The sequence below is a fragment of the Apostichopus japonicus genome, chromosome 11 (genome assembly GCF_037975245.1).
Source record: "Apostichopus japonicus isolate 1M-3 chromosome 11, ASM3797524v1, whole genome shotgun sequence".
Classification (NCBI taxonomy): Eukaryota; Metazoa; Echinodermata; class Holothuroidea; order Aspidochirotida; family Stichopodidae; genus Apostichopus; species Apostichopus japonicus.
In genome coordinates, this window is record NC_092571.1 from 22,459,200 (window position 1) to 22,478,324 (window position 19,125).

At 40.6% G+C, this 19,125-nt stretch overlaps 1 protein-coding gene across 1 annotated transcript; it reads right to left on the reverse strand.

The window, feature by feature from the left end:
• Nucleotides 1-6,196: 6,196 nt before the first annotated feature.
• Nucleotides 6,197-18,661, reverse strand: LOC139975897 (sulfoquinovosidase-like). The gene is made up of 6 exons (XM_071984175.1): nt 17,978-18,661; nt 12,542-12,733; nt 12,184-12,388; nt 10,916-11,097; nt 9,324-10,551; nt 6,197-8,319 (listed from the first exon to the last, which is right to left on the reverse strand). The coding sequence occupies exons 1-6, from the start codon at nt 18,284-18,286 to the stop codon at nt 8,183-8,185; spliced, it is 2,253 nt and encodes a 750-aa protein (XP_071840276.1). The 5' UTR covers nt 18,287-18,661; the 3' UTR covers nt 6,197-8,182.
• Between the last annotated feature and the right edge of the window lie 464 nt (nt 18,662-19,125).

Consider the following 19,125-nt stretch of genomic DNA (forward strand, 5'->3'; position numbering starts at 1 on the left):
TCCTTTTGCATTTGAACTATTAAACATTGAGGTATACTAAAACACTAATGACAGTAACTTTGTCATGCATAGGGGCCCAAACAGTAGCCCTAAGAATGGGCCATGCGGTACAACCAGCTGTTGGCTAATTTATCTAGCTGAAAAGGTACATGAACAAAACTTGTTGGATACTGCTCCCAGCGAGACTAATTACATTGCTGTAGCAACAACAGCAATATCTGACTGCATGGGGCCCCAGACAGTGGCCCAAAAGAGGCCCGCCCATGTGGTATTATTCAGCTGAAAAGGTACAAGGGTAGATCCTTTTGCATTTGAACTATTACACATCGGGGTATACTAAAACACTAATGACAGTAACTTTGTCCTGCATAGGGGCTTAAACAGTAACCCTAAGTATGGGCCATGCGGTACAACCAGCTGTTGGCTAATTTATCTAGCTGAACAGGTACATGAACAAAACTTGTTGGATACTGCTCCCAGCAAGACTAATTACATTGCTGTAGCAACAACAGCAATATCTGCCTGCATGGGGCCCCAGACAGTGGCCCAAAAGGGCCCAGCCCACATGGTATTATACAGCTGAAAAGGTACAAGGGTAGATCCTTTTGCATTTGAACTATTACACATCGGGGTATACTATAATGCTAATGACAGTAACTTTGTCCTTCATAGTGGCCCAAACAGGCCCATATGGTGTTATTCAGTCAAAGTAGTACAAGAGTGAATCTTTCAGCATTGATGCTGATACATTTAGGTTTACCTAAGTAGATCTACCAATGACACCAACTTCGTTCTGCACTGGGGCCCAGACAATATAGCCCAACATAGCCCCTCCTTTCATGATTATTGTCTCTTGCCACGATTGGACGAGCAGTGAGAGAAAGCAGAAATGATATAATTGCAAGAGATTTATGATTTATTGGACCTGGTTAACAACGTTATTTGTCTTCTTCGTTAGAAATCCAGTGTAACGTACCTTATAATTGGATTGCGAGGCAATTCAAAACTGTGAATACCACCATACCTGAACGCTATGATAGGTGCACTTTTTTTAAATGTAATTTAAAATACTTTGTGTAGCCAGAATTGTATCTTTCAGAATGACCTAAAACATTGTACTGGCCCTAATTAACTCAAAGTTGGTCTCCATCGTTGTAGCATTGAACTGATATACTTCAATTCAAATTGCTCAATCATTGATCGTAATGATTTATCAGTGATAATCATATGAAGGCATGCATGTTAACATCATCACTTGCTGAAATAACATATTTACAGTTTTGGTTAAAATGATAACATATAGTAACATCCATAATACATGTACACTAGGGTAATGTACCGTAAACAGTCAATTGGACACCATTTTGTATATCTTAGGCAACATTGATAACATAAAGTTTAGCACACAGAATTATAACGAAAGAATGTTACTAGATTCCCATAGCTAGGTACAAAAGTTAGGAATGTACAGACAAGTAACAAGTACTGTAAGTCAGTGGAATTTTCTGAAATGTAAGCTGCTGACATTATTATTGTCCATTGTCACAGCAGTACATGGAAAATACAGCACTTGATTTAGCGAGTAATACACTAATGTTACATGTTAGGGTCAACCAAGAAAAGGCCAAATATCAAAACTACATCAATCTTCAACAGCCTCATAGGTTCTGGGTAACAGGTTTTGTACATGTCAAGCAGATGAAATGTTGCTCCAGGGTGTGGTGGAAGTTTTGTTTTAACCACTGCAAACAGATGGGTTTTATTACATAATAACTATGAAATCCATAAGTTCCTGTCAATAGAGAATATTACCTTTCTGCCCGTTCTATTGTGTTGATGTATGTCACAATATAATGATTATTTACGACATAGAAATGGCACAAGTAATTGTTTACGTTCTCATCAAGGGTCATACCTAATCCTCATCCTCACATTCACTCTCACTGTCATCACTCCATGGCTGATCATCCAACTCACTGTCATCATCAACATCTACTACGTCCATATCGTAATTTCTCATATTTTCTGCATAGTTATCTCTTGGATCAACGACAGCATCCAAAGCCAGAGTCATTTCTTCACGCTCATGTACTGGCTCCGAGTCTTCACTGGACAATGTATCGGGTAGAGCTTCTCCTTCATACCAATGGGGCACATACAGTCCATCATCATTGGCGATCCATCCATAATTCAGTGGGTGCAGGTCTTTGGTTGGTTGTTTGGTATGTGCATGGCTCCACATCGTAGCAACGAAGTTTGCCCGTAATACGTGTTGATACAGTACCTTCTCACATGGTGGTAAAGATGAGCAATTGATCTTCTTTACGTGTACCGCTTGCTGTTTTCTTTTAGTCATCCTGGTGAAATTCTGGTGCCTGGCTTCATTGATGTCGTCCAATGCCTTGAATCCATAGATCCTGCAAACAAATGCAGTCACTGCAGGTTTATCGACAGCATTGGTGCATAAGGACTTCAGTGCCTCAACGTAATCAGGGTCTTTCTCTAGATAACTGAAGGGTACAGACTTGCCTTTCTGGTAGAACGCAGAGTTGTAGTCACAACCAGTCAGAGCATGAAAACTAATGAGAGCTTCACTCAAACCTGTTTGCTTTCTTTCAAGCTCACGTGAAATGTTGGTTACGTTTATGAATCGTCTCTTGTTTCCTGAACCGAAGTCCAGAGTGATCATCGATGAGGCTGGCATTTTGGGGACAAGACCATGATTTGATGATTTAATTGTTATCCGCCGTCTTGCCCCATGCAGGCAGATATGCTGTCAATACTGCAGCAATAGATTTAGTCCTGTTCGAAGCGGTATCCAACACGTTTTGTTTATGTACCTATTCAGGTAGGGATATTAGTTAAAAGCTGGTTGGGCTGCAGGGCCTATCTTTAGGGTTACTGTGAGGGCATATATGCAGGACAAAGTAACTGTCATTAGTATTTTAGTATACCCAAATGTGCAATAGTTTAAATGCAAAAGGATCTACCCTTGTACCTGTCCAGCTGAATAATACCATATGGGCGGGCCTCTTTTGGGCCACTGTCTGGGGCCCCGTGCAGTCATATATTGCTGTTGTTGCTACAGCAATGTAATTAGTCTTGCTGGGAGCAGTATCCAACACGTTTTGTTCATGTACCTTTTCAGCTAGATAAATTAGCCAACAGCTGGATGTACCGCATGGCCCATTCTTAGGGCTACTGTTTGGGCCCCTATGCATGACAAAGTTACTGTCATTAGTGTTTTAGTACACCACAATGTGTAATAGTTCAAATGCAGAAGAATTCACCCTTGTACCTTTTCAGCTGAATAATACCATATGGGCGGGCCTCTTTTGGGCCACTGTCTGGGGCCCCATGCAGTCAGATATTGCTGTTGTTGCTACAGCAATGAAATTAGTCTTGCTGGGAGCAGTATCCAACAAGTTTTGTTCATGTACCTTTTCAGCTAGATAAATTAGCCAACAGCTGGATGTACCGCATGGCCCATTCTTAGGGCTACTGTTTGGGCCCCTATGCAGGACAAAGTTACTGTCATTAGTGTTTTAGTACACCACAATATGTAATAGTTCAAATGCAAAAGAATTCACCCTTGTACCTTTTCAGCTGAATAATACCACATGGGCGGGCCCCATTTGGGCTACTGTCTGGGGCCCCATGCAGTCAGATATTGCTGTTGTTGCTACAGCAATGAAATTAGTCTTGCTGGGAGCAGTATCCAACAAGTTTTGTTCGTGTACCTTTTCAGCTAGATAAATTAGCCAACAGCTGGTTGTACCGCATGGCCCGTTCTTAGGGCTACTGTTTGGGCCCCTATGCAGGACAAAGTTACTGTCATTAGTGTTTTAGTACACCACAATGTGTAATAGTTCAAATGCAAAAGAATTCACCCTTGTACCTTTTCAGCTGAATAAAACCATATGGGCGGGCCTCTTTTGGGCTACTGTCTGGGGCCCCATGCAGTCAGATATTGCTGTCATTGCCACGATGATTCAAGGTACCCTCCTGGGAATAAGATCCAGCAACTTTTGTGCTTGTACCTCTTCAGCTAAATAAAAGCATATTTTGCCCCCCTATTTTGTGACCCCCTCACCTACCATGCAGGGTGTGCCCCGGCAGCAACACATTTTATTGATGCTTGGTCACCTACCAACACAATCAGGCCACCAAACCTTTTGTACCTCTTCAGCTGAATAAACCTTCTGGGCTCCCGGACTAACACGCGTCCCCACCATTATCCAAGACTGATCTGCGCCCATGCTCAAAATTGTCGATGTGTGTAGTGTTCGGATTCGGAAATATCTGGTATATTTTTATTTCCTTCAACGAAATTTTTTAGTAGCCGTCTGAATTTTCGAAAATTCCCTAACCAACATTCTTCATCATACTTCATCATACTCGTGCAATTTTGACCCGTCTGTTAGGGTTTGAAGGAAGTTTTTCTATATCGGTTGTCCATAGATGATATTTTGTGCAACATTATGGGTATGTTTTGAAGTGAATTTATTCACGAGAATTGTGAATTTTCAAATTCTGAACAGTGGGGCTGACGGATGTTGTGGGCCGCGATGAAGAATCACCTACAAAAGCAATGATCCACAGGATATGTGATGAAGTCGAACATGATGTGTGACTGGTGACAATCTTCAAAAAGGTTATAGATGAGAAAAAAAGTATTTGGAAAAAACTTGGTTCTCAGGCAAAAGTGTACATATGGTTGGTCAGTTTCAAGCCCGAGAAGTGCCATTTCCGGTGATCTGGGGGTACCAAAACCAGAAATTTGCTTGTACGCTGCGCGCCAACCTATGGTGGCGCTCCGCTTAGATAGTAATACGCGTCCCCCGGGTTAGAAAATCCTGCATACGCCCCTGGTTAAATGCAGCTTTTCAAGGCCTGGGCAGTGCCATTTACTGCAATCTGGGAGGCAATATTTGCCAAAAATTCTTGTGCACTTCGCGCCAACTTATGGTGGCGCTCCACTTAGATAGTGAGCCAGCAGTTATGACTTTTTATTTCATCAATGGCCTGCAACCCCCCCTTCTGACAAGAAATCTCCGCCACTGCAAAGTACTAAGTTCCATAGCTTCAAAACAAGTGTATGTTGAATGCCGCTCGAAATAGCAAAAAGTGGGATGGGTGAAAATTTTATAGTTAAGTGAAAATGTCTCCATACAACTGTTTGTCATTGTTTACAAACAATCAATTCTTTTTTCAATTGTATTGATTTCCTCCGACATCTATCAAGCACACAAGTCCAGCAAAAGCTTTAACCAAATTTTGACAAAATCTAATTTGCATCAATTAATTAATGTTGAAAACCAAGTGTTTGTGTTTCTAACATCTCTGACCTTTCCAACCAACCCGTATGAAAGTGGTCATTCTCAAAGCATGTGTCCTTCTGAGAGGGTATCTGGTTTGAAATGACAAATATGACACAAATGCCAATCCAGTGCCAGAGGAGATATATTTCTTGCTTCCATTCATATTTAAGTAATTGGATATATGCTCGAACAGAGGTGTAGCCAGTTTTGTTTTCTTTAGGGAGAGGGGTGGGAGTTAATTAGGGGGTGATACTTTTCTAGGAGGGCAGAAAGAGTGCTGCTTAAACCCAATTTAACATTTTACCGTGACCCTTGAACTGAACATTTCAAGTCTTATGGGCGAAATGTCAAACGATTTCGTACCTATTTGTGATGCCCTCTTTATCCCATCCTATGATTGGTTACCATTCACATGCCCAATGTCCTGCACCTTTATCCCTGGCTACACTTTGTGAATGCACTGTGGAGTGGGGACGTTCACCATAGTGCTATGGTTGACCTTTCTACATTGAATTGGTCTTTTTTCTTTGCTTATAATTTACCAGTCATGTTTCCATAGGCGATATATTCATTATTTGAGGAATTGAAAAGACATCTTCTATTTGACACAAGTACCCCCTCCCGAACACCCTCCATTCAAAATAACAGCTTCCCAGGGTTTATAAGTACTGAATTTATACAGCTGAAACGAACGTTTAAACTACAAACAAAACAGATAACACATATTTCATAATTCAATTTGTTTCAATCGATATTCATATAGTAAAGTGATTGTATATATATATATATATATATATATATATATATATATATATATATATATATATATATATATATACATATATTATGTATATACACATGCAGTTTTCTTATAATATTACTTTTTATGATCTCACAACAGTATATAAAGGGAAACAACGTCATAATTTCGTCAGGAGGGCAAAGCTAGTAAAGAAAAATTTCTGTGCAATTGAAGGTAAATCGCTTTCAAACTGTGGATATCATTATTCAATTCGCATCACTGCTCTCGAAATTTCTTTAATTGCTATTAAGGCACCGGTAAGGAAAAGGTATTGCACTATTACATGAACTTTTCTATTGATTATAGCACCATATGGTTTGAGATGATCCATACCCGATAATACGTGTCTTTGTGCTGGTAGGTTGTCATTGCATAAGTTGCTAATGTGTCGCACAGTATTATCAATCATTTCCATTGAATAAAGTACTCTTTTCGTTTTACAAAATAAACATAAACAATAAAATCTTTAAAGAAACATATGAAATGGCGACATACGCTAAACCCTTGACAATTGAACATTAATGAAGCAACACAAAATGTCGAGATATTTATAGCAATGTGCTATAAATGCTTAAAAGTAGCCAATTAGAAAACAGAGATCATGAAACAGGAGCCTGAAGCTGATGGTGATTCTCCTTGCCATATAATATTAGCTGCTCACATCTCCACTCAACTCTCTGACTAATGGAGCAAGTGAGTTAAATTTTGTCCAAGGATTTATGTGAGAAAAGTGCAGGTGATCGATTGTATGACTCACTTTAAGGCATCAACCAATTTATCACTGCTAAGGATTTTGCAAAACAGATGTTTCAATATCCAGAAAGAACAGTCTTAAAATGTGAAATACAGACACACAGATAATCAGTCGAGAAGATATTGATAATGTCGGAAGCGCAATACAAAAAAAAAACATTGGTTCTATTCCTAATCCCCCACTCCCCTCATCCTCATTTACCCAGCCCAACCATAACCATCCAAACAGCAACTTGGCGTGAGACAAGCACCAACGTTGCCAACGCAAAAACGTTGCTTTTGTCAAAGCTTGTATTTTATGAATATGACTCATACTGAAAAAGACATAATTGAATATTCATTCTGGTATTTGCCAATGAATACAGTCCTAACAATAATCCATCATAATAAGAAATTGTATTAAATTTAAGGAATTAAAAAGCAAAAGAGTTTGTCCCTGACTTGCTCTTTCAGACACAAGTGATATCTGTAATATATTCTAATACACATACACGGCTAACATGATGAATAAAGGTTTACATGTACTTTCATTTTGTAAATTGTAAAACTACGGAAGCTTAAAAGTGCCATCACTAAGCGCTAAGCATATGGTAGGGGGATCGAGATAGCTACCTTATGGTTGTCTAGCTGTAATTTCATGTAACACAGCGCTAAGCCTACTATGGTAGAGGGATCGAGATAGCTACCTTATGGTTCTCTAGCTGTAATTTCATGTAACACAGCGCTAAGCCTACTATGGTAGAGGGATCGAGATAGCTACCTTATGGTTGTCTAGCTGTAATTTCATGTAACACAGCGCTAAGCCTACTATGGTAGAGGGATCGAGATAGCTACCTTATGGTTCTCTAGCTGTAATTTCATGTAACACAGCGCTAAGCCTACTATGGTAGAGGGATCGAGATAGCTACCTTATGGTTGTCTAGCTGTAATTTCATGTAGCACAGCGCTAAACATACTATGGTAGTGGGATCGTGATAGTTGCTCTTATGTTCGTCTTTAATTTCATGTAGCACAGCGCTGAGCTAGTGGGGGAAGGGTGCGCGCATATCCAAACTTGTAGGAAGCATTTTTATTTTTATTCTAATGTAGTGCGTATTAACCTTTGTTGACCTCTGGTCTTCAAAGAATCGGACTAGTATTCTTGTACTCAATAAGGTGGATCCACACAACCAGTATCAAGTTAAGCCACCATGTACGCTTTTAGTTGCCCTGTTTACAAGCCGATCCGTCAAATACACTCACTGAAGTGCTATCACCATTGCATAGAGTTCTTTAGTTAAATGGGGGCGATATTAAAACGGGTCCTTTAAATTTTTGGTAGAAGGAATAAAAAGGGCAGCAAGAAGATGAGAAATAAAATAGACACAGTAAGACCAGATGTGCCTAGACTATATTCATCGTGTTCCAGCTTTGGGCTGGGTGGATCCGGAAGTGGCAGTGTTCCTGGCAAAGAGAGAGAAGTAGAAAAAAGAAACTGTTGAAAATGTATACTCAAGTGAGCAATATTTTAGGACAATACAATCTTTACAAAAACCAAAGAAAAAAAGCAAAGAGATTGGAGTCTGATGTATATGATAGTTGACTACCGTTTTAATCACTCTTTATATAGACCAGGGTTTCCCTAACTTTATTTCCCCCCCCCCCCACACGAAACCCCTGTAGATGTCAGAGTTGTCCACTAACCCCCAAATTTTCGAGACACGATCTGAGTCATCATTATTCTATAATACGCATAGCAGTGATTGTAATGAAAAAAAACAACAAGAGATGAACAAATATTTATTTGGAAACTTCAAGATCAGATCACGAATTGTATCACGCATCGATCACCCATCACACACGATGAGACGGGTGCTCCTGTTTTTCGATAGGTACGACTTTTGTACATTACTAAATTATACGATTTAACAGATTTTAGTTCAACAAAAAGTACTCTAGTTTTGACTTTCAGAAACGTCTCCCGACCCCCCTGGGATGGACTCACGCACCCCCTGGGATGGACTCACGCACCCCCTGGGATGGACTCACGCACCCCCTGGGATGGACTCACGCACCCCCTGAGATGGATTCAAGCACCCCAGTTAGGGAACCCCTTATATAGACTATCTAGCATAGAAGACATCTTCGTTATGAACACATATGGGCCAACTATACAAGTATATGTCTGCAACTAGCGAATCAGGTGATTCTGACACTTGCGGTGAACTTTCCATTACTGATATGTATTTTATATTTGTTCTCTCTGGCGGGAAAGATTTGGTTTGAGACTATACGTGACATCGCACGTAACACAAAGTGGTATGTGAACTCTTCTTCATGATGCAAGATCTGAGTATATGTCACGTGAGTCTAGGTTAAACAAATGTTTTTCACCAGTTGCAGGCCTTTATTCCACTTTTGTCAAGATACTTTTTTTTCATCATTCAATACAAGATCGAATTACTTACTGGCTGCAACGTTCCTGAAAAACTCTGCAAATTCGGAATCCCTCCTGTAGAAGACTGGTATCTTCCCAATGGGTGCATCGACTGTGACATATTTCCCCCCTTCTGCGTGGTTGGTACCGTCCCAAAGGTACACCCAGTCGTCAGGTGGGAGGTAAAGAGACCATTTATCACCCGTCTGCGAGGAAGGTAAATAAACCGGTGCTACGAGGACATCCTTCCCAAGTAAATACTGATACTTCATCGAGTCGTCATAAGAAAGGGGATCATTTTCATAATGAAAGAATAGAGGGCGCTGTGGTGGGTAGCCTAATGTGTACAGTTCTTCCAGTACACTCTGCGTATAGTTTTTCATTAGTATGTATATCTCAGTTGACCGTCTCAGCATCTTCATGCTATACACACTTGAATAATATTGCCAATTTTCGTCAGGCCGATTGCCTTCGTGAGTTCTCATCATCGGTGTAAACGCAGCTAGTTCCGCGTATCTCAATAGGACTTCTTCTTTACGAATAATACCATATAAACTTGTGTAACCCCCTATATCGAAATGCTGAAGTCCAAACCCGGAGAGACCGAGGGATAACGTAGCTGGGATCACGGACGCTAATCCATCAGCCGTCGAAAAATCGACGAGTTGATCACCAGCCCATGCCATTACGTTATACCGTTGGGAACCAGAAAATCCAGCCCTCATCCAGAACACTATATCCCCAAGCCTTCCGGCTTCTTCGACTGCCTCGCGATTCACTTTGGCCCATAATACAGGCCATTCGTTGTGGAGTTCTTCCCCAGAGACACCGTTGTGAAAGACAGCATCGATCGGAAGATATTCTCCGAAATCGGCCATCCAACCGTCGAAACCGAAGTCAAGCAAATTTCTCTTGATCAAATTCTTATACCAAGTGAACGCTTCCGGTTTCGTCAAGTCTACGATCCCGCAATAGAAGCTACCATAATCAAGAAGGTAAATTTGGCCCGTTTCGTTTTTGATTAAATGATCCAAAGATTTCGCCTCATGGAATAAATGACCATCGTGATTTAGATTCGCGTTGACGTAGGCAAACAGACGGACATTTTCCTCTTTCTTCAAACGAATGATCTCTTTGTCTAACTTTGGATATTGCTTTGGGTCCCATTGCCAATTCCAAAATAAACGCCGTCCAAATGGAGTAGTTATACGTCCAGCCCAGTCTTGAATCCAAAGTCCGGAAACGGGAATGCCTTCACCCTGGGACATTAAAAAAGAGAGAGACAAGTTCACTACAGAATATTTGGTCATGTAATGATAGGCCTAAACATTATTTACATAACGATAAAAAGAGTGGGTGTAAGTGAACATGGCTGGCCATGTCTGTATATAGCGATGTGCTTACTTCCATATCTACACACTGAGTCAAGATATCCCAAACTTCAATCTTACCCGCACTTCCACCCTCTATCTTCTGAATTTTCTTTACTTCGTCATCGTCACTGACCAACACTCTTCTCCTCACACTCCCCTCCCCCTCCTTCTCCCTCCCCTCCCCCTCATTCTCCCTCCCCTCCCCCTCCTTCTCCCCCTCAATAGGCCAATGTATTGTCTTGTCGCAGACCTGAGCTTGCTTCAAGTATCCCAGCATAGACTGCGTTCCGCCTTGAACACCCAAGATGACTCCGTTATACAGCCAATCAGGTAACCGCGGCTGGAGACCAAGAAGTCCAGACAATTTTGTCGAGATTTCACGGAATGATGGTGCAGCACCAAGAACCAACTTCCCGGGAAAGGTGTTTGAACCTATAGCAGACGAAAGAACGAATCCTATACATTTATAGGCATCCTCATTGACATACAATGTGTATGTTTTTTCATTCCAATAAACCATACGACTTTTGCGTTATGTTTATGTATATAGGGCTATTACAAGATATATATATAATGGAAACATTACATTGACAGGTATAATATACTTCTGTGTATTAGGATACTAGGATAGGTTTGAAAGACATGTTAGACAAATTTCAGTTTATCGTGTATAAAATCTTAAATACAAAGATTGAGAATTCAATTTTTGAACATTCAAGAAGAAAAAAAATGAATAATATGGACGATTAATGTATTTTTTTAAAGGAAGGAAAGCCACTTAAATATTAATAACCATAACCATATGGCTCCTGGCGGTATAAATATAATATTATTTCATTTAAAGACACAGATATAAGAAAACAATTATATTAATGACAATGGCCCAAAATACCCTGCATACCGCTTATAGGAAACTTGAAAGACGTTTTCAATAACAGCAAATTTGCAATCTGAACTACCATGACTGGAATAGACTTTGAGCTGTAAAAACACTGAAACCTAATGTGACTAGTAGACATACCCTATACGGTGTGATATAGGTTATCACTTACCATCGTTCAAACTAATTAAACGTTACATCACCACAGTAGTCAGGTGGTTGAGATTAACCAAGTTGTGCTACATAGAGTAATAAAGTTATTGACTTTGTAGCGTATACAACTATACATACACTCTTGATATTAAAATCAAACGAAAAAGTGTGAACTCACTCTAGTTAGAGAGTGTCCATGACGATTGCTCTTTCGAGGGGTAAATTGCATTCTTCTCCTCATATTGAATTTTAGAACTCAAATTTAGGTCTTAAAAATCATAGTGAAAACTCCCAGGAGTTGTAGACTATCTAACTTGGAATCAAGTCAACTCTTTGGTAGCTGTGAATAATTCCTCTGAAAAATCGTCATATTGAACACTCCCAAATAGTGAGTTCACACTCTCTCTGCCTGCCGGGTAATTTATGTAGGCCTATAGGTCACACTGTGTGTTAACCAGGCCCTGCACGCATGGATGTCAACGTACCGGGACCTCTCCAGACTTCAATTTCATGAAAGTCGTCACTTCTGAAATCCATCTGGCCATTCGTTGTGCTCGTGAAGTGAGCAAAATATTTCCTGGACGATATAAAGGTCGGTTGGACCCAGTACGTCCTGTGGTAATCCCCGCCAGACCAGTTGTTACGATCCGCCAGGAATGTTGTGTATGTGCTCTTGTTTCGACCGACACCCTGCAGTGAATATACAATTGCAGATGTAATACAAATAACAATTCACGAAAGTGAACAATAACATACCGATATAGTTATGGAAATTAAATCAGTTTTAAGTCCCCTTTCTTTGAAAATTCAAAAATTACATGAAAACTATAACAGTTGGCGCACCTGTTCCTGTAGCCACAGAGGAAAATTCTTCCCATTGAGATCCAAATACGAGAACTGTTCTCCGCCTCCGTAAACGTGTTCGTCACTTCCGGTAGACTTCAAGCGAAACCACAATCGGTTGACGCCATCAGGTACCTCATGGAAGGTTATTCGAGTCAAGCCGTCATCGGAATCGGTTATTTCAAGTCGAGTCTATGAATGTATTAAAACGTTAAAATAGAAGATACAAAGTAGCGGTCATTAACTTAAATGAATGTAGTTAAGTTACGCACAAATCGAACGACTAGTTGGGGGTTCATTTTCAGAGAATTACATAGGTTGTAATATGGTCAGGACATGATATTGATGTCGCGGCAGTTGAATATTAATGTAATGCGAGTGACACGGGCTTAATGGTAAGGACAATTCAATTGGAGAGTCGTATTTTCTCTATCACCATCTGAGCTGCCGATACCCCCACCCCCCCACCCCACCCCCCCCCCCACACACGCTTATGTATGTCCATATATAACGACTGTGCGCGAATCTCATTGGTCGTGTGGGAGTGGCCAAGAAACATGTACGCAATAAGCGCGCAATGCATTCAACTAACTGTACAAGCAACGCACGCGGTCAAATGGTCATGTGTTCATTGGCTATACAAACGCAAAGTCACAGCACACGGCGTATCTTAAATGGCAGTTGCATTATCACATGCATAGGGGTAGCAAGAAAAAATATGCGCCAGAAAAAACGACACTTTATTAATAACCAGAAAGCCAGTTGGCTTTGTGATTCCTTGCCATACAATCTGCTCAGAATTCCAAATCACTATCTGATTAATGTAGAGTAAGTGAGTTAAATTTGTTCAAGAATTAAGTGAGAACCAGAAAAGATCAGAGATTGCCAGCTCTTTTTGGTAACACTTCCTTGTGGGTATCAACCATTTAATCCACTGGTAAGGATTTTATAGCATAGAATTTATATTCCAAAATGTTTCAATATCCAGAAAGAACAGTCTTCCTTTGCAAAATATAGACACATAGATGTATGAAAAAGAGGATGTTTCTTATACCAATGTCGAGCTAGCAAATCGGATCTGCCACCTTGTAACCATCCCTTTAATAATGGTAATATCAAGTGTGAAGTTAATCCACCTGAACTTGAGTAGTTTCGGTGTTTTCAAGCAAGGGTCACATATACGTACAAGCAAGTGTCACATACGTACACACGCGCACGCGCACGCCGTTACCGGCGCATAGATTCCTTCTGTTGTACAACAAAAGTAAAACTATATACATGCACACATACATAAGTCAACCTATACCTGGACATTGGCAACATTGGCATATGTGGTAAGCAAATAAATTCGGTACTGTGTATACGGGAGTATGGAGGATATTTCTTCAAATCTATAATGCCTTGTCAACGATTTGTTCATTGTGCGGTTAGCAGGTTACGTAACTGTTGCCAACTTGCCATGCAGAAGATTAGTATTCGTAGGTTACAGTCCGCATTTTTTTGTGGCGGGTAAAGTTTGTGTCGGGTAATCGGGAGTACAACCTAACAATGACGTCATTTCGAATCGCAAAATCACCTCAAAAATCGAGACAAAATGGACCACAAATTCCAGTATTTGAATGTTTTGTATAAAAAATTGCACTTTTCTAATTGCATTTTTTTTAATGTAGGTTTTCTTACTACCTACGATTTTGGTGCTATAATGTATATTTATTGGTTAATTGATTGATTGAAGGGGTGTGGCAAGGGAACCGTATTTCTTGGGATACGTACAGTATACCTCCTTGATCACTCTTGATCCCACTGCCAACCGTTGTTTTTACTTGGAAGTCAACAATGGCACTCCATGCTAACGTCGATTACTTCGATCAGTATAGGCTAAATAGCTCAGGATCCTTCAGTTGTTTTACATGAGAAGTAGCTCGACAATCAAATTGCCAACATACACGACTAATTCAGGCTGATTATATAGATCATGTTTCGGCTATACAAGATAAGCCGCATGTTGCCGCCGGAGGTCCAGGGATCCCTTGATAGGCGGCTATAATTAAGCTACTGAGTGTAAATTTCCGACGGCCCGGAATTGTGTGTTCAAGATAAGCTATGCGCATTAGATAATATTGTTTTAAATGAAATTACAACAGCAAACAAACATCAGATCATGAATGAACTTTGGACGAAACCTATTCAGTCATCACGGTGTCACACATCATGCATGGCAAGTATAGGCTAAGGAAAAGAATTAACCTACTGCAATAGACTAAACAATATCTTGAAAGAATTCATCTTCCTAGCTTGATCAATGGGAACATTGAACTTAGTTTTACATGGACAGTAATGCTCTATATAAAATATAATATAAAACGATTATTTGAACTCAGTGATCAAGAAATTGTTTAGTCAGAAATCAAGAATTTGTTGGACTTGGTCAAGATTTGTGTACTACTACCCCCCCCCCCAGTGAAAAATATGGAGGGGCGGAAGTATCATTCCCCCCCCCCCCCCCGCTTCGCAAGTCAGAAAACCCCTTTTGCATTTCCAAATGAGAAAAAAAATCTCATTTTGGCATCTAAGGCCAGGTGAAAATGCAAAATTATATACAAAATGGAGTGGATGGGTTGAAGTGTGCTATATTGCACCAAATTGCATCAGAGGCCACCTGGAAATGTAAAAAAAATCCAAAGGGGAGGGGGTGTCCCCCTCCCCTTTGGATTTTTCCCCCAGGCCGGCCATTAGTCTTCAGCCCCCCCCCCCCACTCAAAAGTACCTTTCTACGCCACTGACTACTACTAGTGCTTGAGATTAAATTTAGTCTCTGTTAACGCTATAGCCCTCAGCGCTATAGCACCTACTGCATGGCTGCATCGTCGCACGTACATACAATGCCCCCATACAGTACAACGAAGATTGAAAACGGATCTCGTTCATCTCGATCATCGGTTGGCGCGGAGCGTACAAGAAAATTTTTGGTTTTGATACCCCCCAGATCACCGGAAATGGCACTTCTCGGGCTTGAAAATGATCAACCAGATGTACACTTTTGCCTGAGAACCAAGTATTTCCCAAAAGTTTTTTTTTCCATCCATAACCTTTTTGAAGATTGTCACCATCAGTCACACATCATGTTCGACCTCATTGCATGTCCTATGGATCATTGCTTTTGTGGGTGATTCTACGTCACGGCCCACAATATCCGAAAGCCCCACTTTTCAAGGTTTTAAGCCCATTATTTGTTGAGAATTTGAAAATTCACATTTCTCGTGAATAAAATCACTTGAAAACATACCCATAATGTTGCACAAAGTTCAATCTATGGATAACCAATATAGAGAAACCTCCTGCAACCTCTAACAGACTGGTAAAAATTGCACGAGTAGAGGAAAGTATGATGAATAATGTTAGTGAGGAAATTTTCGAAAATTCAGACAGAGTTAATTTATTGGTGTAGAAATATTGCAACCTCTTATAATGGCTATTGTAAAACTTGGTTGAAGGAACAGAAAAATAGCAGATATTTCCGATATCAGGTATATCGAAACCGAACACTACACACATAGGCGTAGGTCCCGTAGGAGGCGGGGGCTGCAGCCCCCCCCCCCCCGCAACCAATTTTTTTTCGGACACCTACTGAAAGAAAAATAAAAAGCAATGAATAGCTTAAAAATGATCTCCGTGGTAATTAAAATAAAGTTGTAAGCTTGGCCGACATTACTACTGTAAAAGAGAGTTTTGACATAAATGGATCTGTATGCTTTTTCTCCATCTACATAAGACATTTCGTTGTTTACATTAGCATTTGGCGGTATACTGTGCAACTTTCACGTACCGTGCGGTACACGATGCCATGCAATATAATGACCGATGTTTGCTTATATGATATTGGCATCGATACGTTGAACGCGCGCTTTGCGCGCGAAAAATTTTGGCTTTTTCGGGCAAGTCATTACAGCCCCAAATCCAATTGGGCTCCTACGCCTTTGACTACACACATAGACAGTTTTTGAGGCTGTTCATCGTGGAAAATGCATTTCAATGCTCACTGATATGATGTTATATCTGCTCTTTGTTTACAAATTCGAACCGGCGTGTAGCGAGTAATTGCCTGTAGGCAAACTATCTAAGGGAAGCGCCACCATGAGTTGGCGCGAAGCGTACAAGAAAAATTTTGGCCGAAAATGCCTCCCAGATCGCTGGAAATGACACTTCCCAGGCCTTGTAAGTTGCATCTAAGCATTGTCTATTTTGAAATTACTAGCGATGTCATAAAGAAAATTTGCTCGGGGGGGGGGGGCGGTCGCCCCCTTCCCGAAATGTTCCCCGACGACTCGGTCGAGTTCAAGACCAGCCACAGTTGGTTCCATATAGCACAATTCTACAATTGTTTAAGGCGTCCATACACACACACGCGTTATGATAGACCATATATAGTATTTATATAGATACATTAGTGAGAGAGGAAAAATGGAAACGTCAAAAATGGAGTTGTCGATGTAAGGGGTAGGGTGAGGCGCGCACACCCCTTCCGTAATCCTTGATCTGTCACTGGCTACCTGTGTATATAATAGGGATCAGCGCTTTAACTATGACTGTTCCTCTTTCTCTTCCCGAGGTCTTGGTTATCTTCTACTCCCTCCTTTCTCCTTTTTCCCTCTTTTTTTCTTTTTCTTTTCCCTTCCTTCCTCTCCTCCTTTTCTTTTTTTCCCCCTCCTTTTCCCTTTTTTCTTCTCTTTTTTTCTCTCCTCTTTTCCTTACCCGGGGGGCGCGCGCCCCCAACCCCCCCCCTGGATGCGCACCTGCTGTCATAATTAATAAAGTAATAAGCCATATGATTTTAATGCAAAAACACACACGGGGACACTTGACACATCATTAACAAAGCAATAAATGTTCGGATTTGGAGGGTACTGTGTTTCGTTCTCATTATAATGCAAATGTTTTCGACAAAAGTATGCAAAGTATAAGGAGCTGGTGTAGAACTTTTTGTTTCTTCTTGGAAAACATGTTTGAACATTAAACTCGCGTATGAAACGATTGGGGTCCAATGATGGACCGTTCTTATTATCATAATGAATGGGGTATTAGACGGAGTCGGTGTAGCCACTCCAGGGGAAACCTTTGAACTTCATAAAAAAAAAAACGAACTTTCTCAACATTAAAACTCGCCTAATAAAAGATACCTTCTCGATGGAGCAGCGGTGTCTCCTAATGAACTGTCTCGTAATGAACAGAAGAAGGGATACAAATTAGGGAGGGGGAGGGGGTGGAGGTAACAAGATTGCATCGTTTGGCATCTTAGCCCCTGAGATAAGCAACCCCGCCCCCTCTGCGTTGATATGTCCTCCCCCCCCCCACCCCCAATCGATTACTCTGGCTACGGGCCTGATCTATAATGCCTATAGGCCTATAGATAGGTAATTAGTCTGTGTATATACGTACCTGCAATTCAGAACCTCTTTTCAGAATTATTTCTGTTTTATGACTTGATGAATTTCCATCAACTTTCGTATAATCTGTTAAGGATACTTTTTCTAGCAGAAGGTCTTTGATCTGAAAATTTCCCTCTCTGCTTTTAAACGAGTACTCCGAGTTACCAACAAGTATGAAAGGCGATTTGCGTGAATGTTCTATCACACAAATGCCATCGATGAAAACATTAAAAGCCGTTTTTGAGAATTGCTCAAAACGGTGAACTCCTGCAACATTTTGAAGTCCGAGTAATAACACAGATATTTTGTACAGCAACATAATTACAGCCGGAATCTCTAATGTTAATAAGTACTCCAACACAGAACGTTGTGTAATGCCTAACGGAAATTCATAGGCATTGTGAACAATTCAGATACATGTACGTGATACTCGATCGCACACTATGAAGATAAACAAGATTCTTGCTGACTGTTTCTGCACTGGCGCAAACTCGTAAAGAACATATTGTCAGTAGTACACGCAGCTGGTTACGTAAATATGATTTTATCAGTAATCCGATCGCCCGCATGATGGGTTGTACTATACATGTATAGAGCTACCTGTTTATAGCTCCATGGTTGTATAGACTTATTATCGAACCCATTCATAACACAATCTGTAATAGGTCTGAAGAATAGCCAGCCTTGGATCGATTATGCGTGTATGTGTGCATGTGTTAGTGCTTGATACTAATAACAACTTGAAAACTATAGTCTACTCGTACTAGGCTGAATACTAGGTCACTTTCTTCAAGGTTAGTCCATGAAGTATGGCCTTGAGGTATAGTAGCTTCGTAACTATTATGGTGCGGAACTTGTTGATTAACAAAAGAACCTTTGACTGATGGTATACGTTTGTATTATCCGTTTTATGTGTATGGTACATTTAACGTGATCAATCTACTCGATTAGGGTAATTTCAGCCATGGAGGTAAAAACAACCTCCATGTTTCAGCAAAGGTCATAGGTAGTCGTAGGAGCCCAATTTGATTTGGGGGGGGGGCGCTGTAACGACTTGCCCGAAAAATATAACCAAAATTTTTCGTGCGCTCCGCGCGCGTTCAACATCTTAATGTCCATATAGGCATGCGTAGGTAAGTTACACCGCATGCCAATAAC